The 10,000-nt window shown below is 34.2% G+C and overlaps 2 protein-coding genes across 28 annotated transcripts in view; one reads left to right on the plus strand and one right to left on the minus strand.

The window, feature by feature from the left end:
- LOC122253529 (uncharacterized) overlaps positions 1 to 2,381 on the plus strand; it is a 69,999-nt gene extending 67,618 nt beyond the window's left edge. For all 14 annotated transcript variants that reach the window (XR_006223246.2, XR_015191777.1, XM_086545972.1 and 11 more), the window contains one exon: positions 1 to 2,381. This exon is cut by the window's left edge and continues 301 nt beyond it. Coding sequence is in view for 12 of the 14 variants with exons in the window: in XM_086545972.1 (XP_086402098.1) it covers positions 1 to 184 (184 nt within the window). In the remaining 2 variants the exon portion in view is untranslated.
- Nf-YA (nuclear factor Y-box A) overlaps positions 2,373 to 10,000 on the minus strand; it is a 9,625-nt gene continuing 1,997 nt past the window's right edge. For 4 of the 14 annotated variants that reach the window (XM_043016711.2, XM_043016712.2, XM_043016714.2 and 1 more), the window contains exons 3-11: positions 9,879 to 10,000; positions 9,481 to 9,619; positions 7,582 to 7,724; positions 6,415 to 6,582; positions 6,035 to 6,111; positions 5,040 to 5,087; positions 4,470 to 4,509; positions 3,793 to 3,898; positions 2,373 to 3,557 (exon numbers count right to left, since the gene is read on the minus strand). The exon at positions 9,879 to 10,000 is cut by the window's right edge and continues 13 nt beyond it. In XM_043016711.2, coding sequence (XP_042872645.1) covers positions 3,824 to 3,898; positions 4,470 to 4,509; positions 5,040 to 5,087; positions 6,035 to 6,111; positions 6,415 to 6,582; positions 7,582 to 7,724; positions 9,481 to 9,619; positions 9,879 to 10,000 — 812 coding nt within the window. In that variant the 3' untranslated portion in view covers positions 2,373 to 3,557; positions 3,793 to 3,823. The remainder of the gene's footprint in view (positions 3,558 to 3,792; positions 3,899 to 4,469; positions 4,510 to 5,039; positions 5,088 to 6,034; positions 6,112 to 6,414; positions 6,583 to 7,581; positions 7,725 to 9,480; positions 9,620 to 9,878) is intronic. The other 10 variants (XM_043016719.2, XM_086545976.1, XM_043016722.2 and 7 more) reach the window with 7 other exon arrangements.

Consider the following 10,000-nt stretch of genomic DNA (forward strand, 5'->3'; position numbering starts at 1 on the left):
TGATGAGTATGCAAGGCTCAAGGTTAACAATCTTGATGTCACTGTTGACTCGGGTAAGCGCGGTGCATACGCAAAGTTTGACGATGAGTTTAACGTCACAGCCAATACAACGTTGGAAGATTCTGACACCAGTCATAACAGTGTTGCTGAAATGGAGGTTCTGACACCAGATGACAATGTTTGAGACAAGTGAGATGTGACGAGATGTCCGCACGCATTCCGAGAATTGTAAAATATACCCCATTGAGATTTATATGGGAAAAGCTTGACATTAATATGAAGAGCTGGTGCATAGTGTCAGCAAAGCACTTTTATCTCTTCATTGTTGAATGTGAATACAAAGAAAGACAGACTTCAAGGTCCTTTGGTGTAGTTGAGTGACACTTACTTATTTTTTACCCCTGATTATAAACCTGTTATTATATAACAAGTTAAGGAAAAGGGACACTTTTGTGCTATTTTCCATGTACAGAAACATCAGTAATTTTTAGTACACATGTTCATAAGTGAAACTTTAAAATACATTGAAAAACAAAAGTAGTGGTCCATCCATATAGACAATTGGTTGTGTGTAGACAACTTTCTCTTTTGGGAAGTCTATTCACCTCTTCATGTTTTGTTTTATTTTTAATGTTTTTTTGTGTTTTAAGAAAACATTGGCTTCTGAACAAAAGTAAATGAAACAAATGTCACAAGTGTGTTTTACATGTGAAGAATATTTTATATAGTTTATTGTTTGGATAATTTTAACCATTATTTATGGTAAAGTGTGTCCTTATTTGTTTTATTCCTTAGCATTTATATGAATTACTGTGACTTCCACATTATTTTCTATGATTGCTTTCTTTCTTTCATTCTCAAAACATATTGGGTTATATTCAATAATTCATATTTATCCAGTTCAAGTTGGTAATTTTCCTTCATAAACGGAGTTTCATCTTTACTCATCAATTGATATGAAATTGCATCTATAACTGCCAATCATAATGAGGTTGAGTTATTCTTCTCCCACTACATGAATATCAGTTGAACATAACTTTGATAAAGTATCATATTTATATTTTCTTTATATGTGCTGTGAAATGGACTGGCAAGTGAGGTACACATGACTGAAAGGTAAATAGACATACAGAACACTTTAACTTGCTGTCATCTGAATTTCTTCATTATTTTTCAATGTTAAGTATGTGTGTGTTGCGGATGTGTGCCGTTTTCATATAGTTGTGCAATGTTAATCTCATATGAACCATGAATGAACCATGATGTCTTTTTATTGGATAATGTATGACGGCAGTTTGTTATTGATGATTGTATTTAACATTATTCATATTATTTACAATCTAAGAAAAATAAACTGCTTAGCTAATGTTTTAGAGCAAGTTTTCAGTATAGAAGTTCGAAAGAAATGCAGTCTGTGTGTTACATAAATGTTTGGAGCATCACTACCCATATATTTTTTGTATGTGTGAAATTTACAATTCAAGACATGTTCTGAAGTGCATGTAGTAATGAGCTTTTTGGTAATATCTATATTAAATTTTATATTTACTGCTTGTATTAATATAATTTAAGTTACTTTTATCAACTTTACTCTTATTATCAGAATCTTTCAAGAAAAGAGAAAGTAAAAGTCAGTAAGTCTTCTTAATGCATATCAGCAGTGGACAATTTGGAGTTTGTTTTACTGCTAGGTTACATCCACAATGACCAACATTCTCTATAATCCTTCCATTTCTAATTTTTTATTTATCCAAACATAAAAATTATGTCTTAGTGTATTTGACTGATGGTAGTATGGAAGACTGATACTATTTGTTTCCTTACTTTTCATTTCAATAGCAGATTTATTAATATTCAGATATAGAAAAAATATACCAACTTGTATAAAACTTCAGATTTTAGATAGCATTAATTAAATGTTCATTACCAAGAGAAACAATTGGAAATAAAGGGGACAGTCCAAAGATGTATCAAAAGAACTAAAGTATGTCTATCAAGATAGCTTGACAGAAGACCTAGTAATTTGGATTATTATATAAATATTACCATTTGGATCAATGTTATGGAATGCAGAAAAAATTCATTGTAAAGGTTGAAAGCATAACAATTCTTGGGGAAAAAATGCAGTTACATTCTGGAAGACCTGTTTACTTCATGTTTTGTCTGTACTTTTTAGGATATTGTTTTTCTTTTTATATACAAGATTTTGTAGGTGAACTACAAATATGACCTATTATACAGTATATCACTTTGTAGCTGGTGTTATGTTGAGAGCAGGAGTTCTTACTGTATATTGTACAAAGGCTGTAAATAGTCATGTTCAAATATGACTTTGTAATGGTAAATTTCCAATATTCAATAAAACCAAAACATTAGAACAACATTTTATTACAAAAGAAAAAATCTAACAAGATGGACTTGCAAGATGTCTGAAATGTATGACAAGTGCAGTAGGTTACTGCCGTGATTCATTTTATTGGCACACTTCATTTGATAAATCAGTGAATGCATAACCAACACAAGAGGACACTTTTTTTTCCAATGACATGTAGTCTAAAGGATATAAAAAGGAATTGGCCTAATCTTATTCTGTACAGAAAGCATTCAAGCACATTTCTCTATACTTTGAATATTCGTACAGAATTGAAACTTTAGAAGCTTTACACTGTCAGGAACTGATTACCTCACAGACCTTGGCAAAGTGCTTCCAAAAATAGAACTTCTGCAAGTGAACTAAGGAATAACATTAAATACAAAACACTGATTACAAAAAATATAAAAATACTTTGGGCATGGAATTCATTTCATTTGGCTATTGCTAAAGAAAATATAATCCCATTTGTATTTTACCATTTTAGAACCTGCCAGACAATCATGTAGTGGTCTACATACAAGATATGTGAAAACTTCATCAAATATGGTAATAGCATCAAGACATTTTTAGAACATGTATGTACAATAAGCAGGATATTCTATGTATGGTGGAAAAACATTAAAATGATATGCCTAACTCAGCAAGCTCCTGCCCTGAAATCTGTACATATTTACAAGTGTCCACAAATTAAAATAAAAGGATGGTTTTACCACCTTCCCATATCAGGCCATTTTCATTCCAAACTAAAAGATCCTTAGATTTACACAACTATCAAGTTAATCTTTTAATATATATTTCTAGGTAACAAAATACTGCTCTGACTGCAGTACAAAGAATAAACAATGGAATTTCCACAGGAAGATAACTTAAAACTAAATGAAAGATATCTCTGCTTTAAGTACTTAATAATTTTTCTTATGTTCAAGATTTTGCAATGGATTCTAGGTCAATCCTGGTAATATGCAGCTTAAAATAGTTCACTGGCACAAGTTGTTCACAGACACAGTAAGCCCTGGCAAATGGAGATAGTAGTTTCCTGCTAATTTTTCAGTTACAGGTGGAAACTGAACCATAAGAGACTCTACCTCTTACTTGAGTGCCACATCCTCTGCCTGTTGGTCCTCTCTAAAACTTCAGCAGATAAGTACTTTGCTCTAAAAGTAACATATACATCAACTTGTTTCTGAAATGTACAAAGACGTTTTTTTAGACTTAATTTACATTTAGTTTTGCAAATAAAAGCTTGATTCCAAGACAAGTACCTAAAAAATCCAGCTAAAAATCTCATACCACCCAAGAGATTTTAATTGAGAATATACACACTTCATCACTTTATATTACAGATAGTAACTAGCAATGCCAAATAATGGTCTTTTGGAAGTGACAGAAAAAGAGTGCCTCATTCCATTACAAATTACCTGAATTCAAATCAGAAGGACACATGCTATCTCAGCTAACGAACACCTTAGTGTCGGTAACTCTGGTCTGAACAGTATCTCCTGTGATCAGCTCATCCATTCCATTCTGAAAAGGTGAATATATCCCATTAATAAAATGTAAATTTGCAAACTAAATCAACACCTGATTAGAATTGAACACCTAAATTACAAAATATTTTATGATCACAATTACAATCAAAACATCTCATTTCAAACTATTTAGCCTCATAAATAGAGGTTAATAATCAAATAATATTTATGAATACCAGTCTTAACCCATTGGTCACAGTATTAAATAAATGTATGTGCAGTAAGATGGCTGGTTTACATGTCTGGCATGGTGCCATCCGCATCTATGACCAACTCTACCTTTGCAGCAAATCATGCCATCCGCTGTCAATGGGTTAACCCATTGACAGCAGAAGGCATGATTTGCTGCCAAGGCAGAGTCGGTCGTAGGCGCAGATGGCACCGTGCCATACAACATAAACCCGCCACACGACTATACGTATTTTATTAAAACCGCGACCAATGGGTTAACACAAACTTTCTTACTTGCTACCTTGGATTCCATCAAGATGGTATTTCTAATGATAATTGCACATGCTACAACAATCTCCCAAGCTACACTTTTTTCCCTTTATCCTATTTCATACCTGTAAACCCAATCCTCCTAGGTTGTCCATCATGTCTTCTCTGGAAAAGCAAAAAGATAAAATTTAAAATCAAATTGGAATATCATCCATAAAAGTAGAAATTGAGAAAATAGAAAAATGTCCAGACATTAACAACAAATGGTTACACAATACAAATCACAACCTCATTATCATTCATTTCAAATGGGCCAGAATTTGTTTTTAGACACTGGTTGCTATGAAAAATCTTTTTTGCCATACATCTATTGTTGTATTTTTCTTTACAATTAGATGTGCACTTAGCAATAAAGAGAGGGGTTTAACAATTTTCATATTGTAACAGGCAATTAGTCTGAACATATGCTTTAGCTTCATCCAATCAACCTTAGCATTTAACATGATTCACACACTTGTGATAACCTAAGAAATCTTGACCATACAAGATATCCATTTGTGGCCTACCTTCCTATGCACATCCTACATCAAAGACCCAAAGTATTGGAAAGACACAAGTTGAGGCTGTTGTAGCAAGCAACGGTTCGTCGGCGACCAAAATTATTCTAACGGTAAATGCCACGGTCTGCAACTCACCTCGAGTGGTTTGAGTCAGAGTTGCTATTAATGCTGTCGTTATTGCCACTGTAAAAAAAGGAAAAAAAATCCACCTGTGGGACTTCTGGATCTAAATGACTTTGAGGTAATGAAAAATTCATTACACACATCTCTTGGTGAGGCCATAACCCTGAGCTTTCAATAAAATGGGTCAGATGCCAAAGACTTGTCAAGTTACTCCCAGCTTGAGCTTAGTCTGGTCACATATTTTAAGCAATTTATTACAGCTCTTTGTGTCAATCATTAATAGAATTAAGGTGGTGGTTTCTCGCTAGAACAAATAACGAACTCTTCGAGGGGGAAAAGTGAATCCTCCTCCTCTGTTGCAATACTAGCATCAATAACCTAACCTCTTGCATCAAAGACTTATTTTCCGTTTCATAGCAACGAGTTTCTTCAAAGAAGTGATACCAACTCAATCTTGCAATCAAACTCAAGCCAGGATAAGACATTTCTGATTTAATGCACTGATTCCGATTCCCGGGCAAAGGCCAAATCCAAAAAGACAGACAATGTAACTAAGATACAGTTATGGCTTCACCATATATCTTCTCTTATGTAGTAAAATATTTATGTTCAAAATAGTCTTATCTTGTCAGAGATATTATTACGCACTTTCTCTCAAAATATCATCACTTATCAGACAATGTATTTAGTATTTATGGAAAAGAGAGGAATGAAAAAATACAATCAAAATACTTTTCACAGCACATTGCAAGTCTTGCAATAGCTATATTATAGGCCATTCTCTTTTCTAATAAGGAAAACAAAGAATAACCAAGACATGCTTAAACTAATGCCTCTCCCACTCACAATACAACAATACACAGTCCTCAAAAAAACAAAAACAAAAAGACAAAGCATATCACTTATCAGTAATTGCCCAACTGCTATCCCAGCCCAAAGTCTACAGTGAAGGCACTGGAAAATACTCAAAGCAATCAGGCAAAAAAAAGAGGCTCGCAAACACTTACTGTCCTTTATGGAATCGGCCACCTTCTCCTCGTATTCTGTTCATTGCATGTCGGTGCCTGGATTCATGCAAGTATTTCTGAAAGGAAAATAGGTACTATGAGTACTTTTCTTTTCACTTTACTTTAAAAAGGAAAAGGAACAAAGAGAATGTTGTACACTAACATCTTGAAATTATTTTCAAATTCTAACCAAGACAAGCATTATAAAATAAAAAAAAAATAAAAATAAAAATTGTGCATTTTCTCAGGATTGTTCATACCAGGAAGAACTGAAAAATGTACCTGCAAATTGAACAAAGTAAAATAATCATAACTTTATGAACACAAAGAAAATATCAACAACATTCCCATTAAATCTTAAACAATATCAGTAAACTTACTTTACGTTCCTTTGGTATGCGTCCTTCTCCTTCTAGCTTTGCTCGCGCTTGTCTTCTCTTCAGTATCCGATTGTACTGCTTAGCATTGACGTAAAGTGGCTCCTCTTCTAGTAACTCAGGGCCAGGAAGAGGAATTCGTTGCAATTGTGCAACACTTCCATTGCCAACCTGCATTATTTATAATCATATTATATATATCATATTATATATACATCTTTAAAATGTCACACACAAAGAACTAGATACATTTTGACCAACAGTTTTGAAGGTTTTCATCCCACCTGGAAAAATAAAACGATAATTCCATTTGTCTAGTGCAACAAAAAATGGTAGTAAGGAGATGCTACAAGAGTGTTTAATGAACCCATTGCAGACAGGTGGCAATTAGTTGCCAATAGTCATAATCATATACTTGACATTAGTAAATAAAAAAACATTAAAACAAAACAATTCACACAAATTTGTGGCACCATTACCTGTCCTGGGTACTAATCAAGCAAATCTATCCCGTCTACAATGGTTTAAGCCTTTACAATGTGGTCAGAGCAAGACAGAAAGCAAAACAATGGTGGCATAATATACTTTCACATGTACAGTTGCAGTCTTATGAAACATGAACAGGCTTTATCTACATGGTCCCTTATAGGTGCTCTCCACACTCCAACTGACAGTCAGAATATAATAATTGTTCAATGACACTCTATTAGCAAGTAGCCATTGCAAAACTCAGCACAAGAATCTGACCAACATAAATAAGTATAAGCACGGTCATTTTTCCAAAAACAAAAAGGCAGCCTTTCTTATTTTGCAGCCTTTCTTATTTTACAGCTTCTAAACATTCATATTCCTGGCACCCATAGTGCAAATCTTTACTCGCAATGAGCAGTCAAGTATTTTTAAAATAATTATATTGGTTGATGGTTTATAGGTCCACAACTGTACATTGATGGGGTATAAGTTATGTAAAACATATAACAAACATGACCAAATTTACAACAAATGCATATAAACAGTGCTCAACTCCACAAACCAATTATGTATTTAGAAGGAAGGGGTACAATTTTTACTTCTTTAATAAAACTGAAATTAACAACAAGACAATGATATGATACTTTTGCAGGATAGGTTCACCAAGTCTAGGGAATATACTAAATATTCCTCACTCACCATAACAACATTTGCTAGGTTGGTCTGAGCTGTCTGCGCAGTCTGTTGGGTTGTCTGTGGGCTCTGTTGTACTGATCCTGTCTGAGACGCTTGTGACGTGGACGCTTGCGCTAGCTGGATTAGGTTGCCTGAAATATTCAGTGCTTAACAAACGAAATATATGATTAGTGTATGATTTCCGAGGAAAAATCAATACACAATGATTCATTTCTACAAACCGGATTTTTTGATTCGCACATGGTATATCATGTACAAGACTCCATCAGAATATCAAGGGGAAAAGATATATCAGTTTTCTTTATTTTTGCTTTTTCCTTCATCTTCTTGCTATTTTGTGATACATCTCTTTCTTGAATTAACTTACCATCTGAAAAAAATATCTAAATAAATGGAAACTCCACAACAACTTTTCATCTACTACTAAAATCTTAGTTCTTATGAAGTCCAGTTTACAGACAAAGCATGTGTGAATCTTGAAATATATATAAATTATATGTATCAATCCAATATATATTCATATATACACGCAAAATATTCCAAGAAGTATTTCAACAATCATACAACATTCAAACACATCTACACAAAATTCACTTCCAATTCTTATAACCATCATATATCAACAATAAACGACCCTAACATATAAAACTTCTAGCTCTTAATTCTAACTTCTCAAGCCCAAAGCTTTCTTCCATTTTCTTGGTACAGGGATATGGCTTGTTTGCAAAAGCTATTTGCTTAGATACATGTTTTCATTATCTTCATTATCATTCTAATCCTTTTTTCTTATACTACTGTTAGCCCTGTGTGATGCTATCGAATAGAATGCTTCACCAAAGAAATTCCAGGAGAATATCTTTTATTAAAATATCTTTGCATAATCAAAAAAGCAAGAAAATTTCCTAAGTGTGTCTTTACTGCCATAGCCAGATTCCTCCTATGGCCATGTGGCTTTATAAAGTCCTAATTTTTTTTCATGTTCTTATGTGGCCAGAAAGGATAACACTTGAGCAGTTCTATAGTCTCACTAATAAACAGGCACTACTCTTGTTATTCTAAATTAACTGCCTCCTGAATCTTCCAATTCATCTTCTCTGTGTTTCTATCCGTCTTAAAGGTTTGATCACAATGCACCAGTCTGGTAATGCAGATATTAATACATATAGCTGCACATACACACAAACACACACACAAGAAACACAGGAACAAGCACATGCTAAGCAATTCTGATAAAATGTTATTTATCGGTAAACATGAAATGTTTAAACTGATAATAAAACATTTCATCTTTGAAGTGCAAGACTAATAATACCCTAATGCATGGCCATTAACTATTTACTTTTGGTTTCCTATAATCTTCAATATATTTTCATCAATATACCACTAAAAATTTCATTTGAAGCCCATGATTCATTACAAAAGTAATTTCATCATTTACATTGTAATTCCTTCATTAGACATTAGACATAGGAATAGACTACTATGAATCCTAAATGAAAACCCAGAATCACTATCACTTTTTTTTATCCACTATACTGGAATTTGTATACAAAGAACTTTTAACCCATTGGCAGCGGATGGCATGATTTGCTGCAAAGGCAGAGTCAGTCATAGACGCGGATGGCACCGTGCCAGACATGTAAACCAGCCATCCTACTGCACAAACATTTATTTAATACCATGACCAATGGATTAAGTCTGATTTCTATCTCCTCAACACTGCTTTTCATCCAGCTATGAGGCAGTTGTATCAGCAAATCATATGAGGCTACTTAGAATTTTCAATGATACAATGAACTGTGTGCTATGAAAGGGTATGATACATGATATAGTCAACAAGGCACTTCATTCACTCTCAATCTGCAGTCGGTCACAGCATACAGCCCAGCCATTAGCACTTACCAGTTGGCTGCTGTTGGATGAGGTTGCCTTGACTGTCCAGTTGAATAGGGTAAACAAGTGCCTGTCCATCTGAAGTCTGGATGATCTGTGCTTGCTGGGTTGACCCTCCTCCTTGCACCATGACATGGTTTCCACTCTGCTGATGGTGTGAATATTCAATTAACCTGATTACAACATGTGCGGTTTTGCTGGTCTTAACGCAATCGACCGCATGCCAGACTTACAAAAATATTGCGTCACAAGCAGCAATTGCTGCCACCAAATGACGTGATATCGCATCACCCGGCATTAACGGGTTGATCTTTTGATAAGTATAAAATACATTTTAAAGGTAAGTTACTGAGAGAGAAAACTTAATTATGGTACAAATAATTATATACTCTGAAAAAGACTAATACCTGAAGACCTGAGGCAGGTATAACTTGGATCTGTTGTAGCTGCTGTCCATTAGCAGATGCAACTTGTATCGAACCAGACCCTCCAACTGTCTGGAGCATCAACTGCCCACCTGCTGTCTGGA

Source organism: Penaeus japonicus, unplaced genomic scaffold (genome assembly GCF_977035675.1).
Source record: "Penaeus japonicus unplaced genomic scaffold, GWHDUDI00000001_assembly GWHDUDI00000017, whole genome shotgun sequence".
NCBI lineage: Eukaryota > Metazoa > Arthropoda > Malacostraca > Decapoda > Penaeidae > Penaeus > Penaeus japonicus.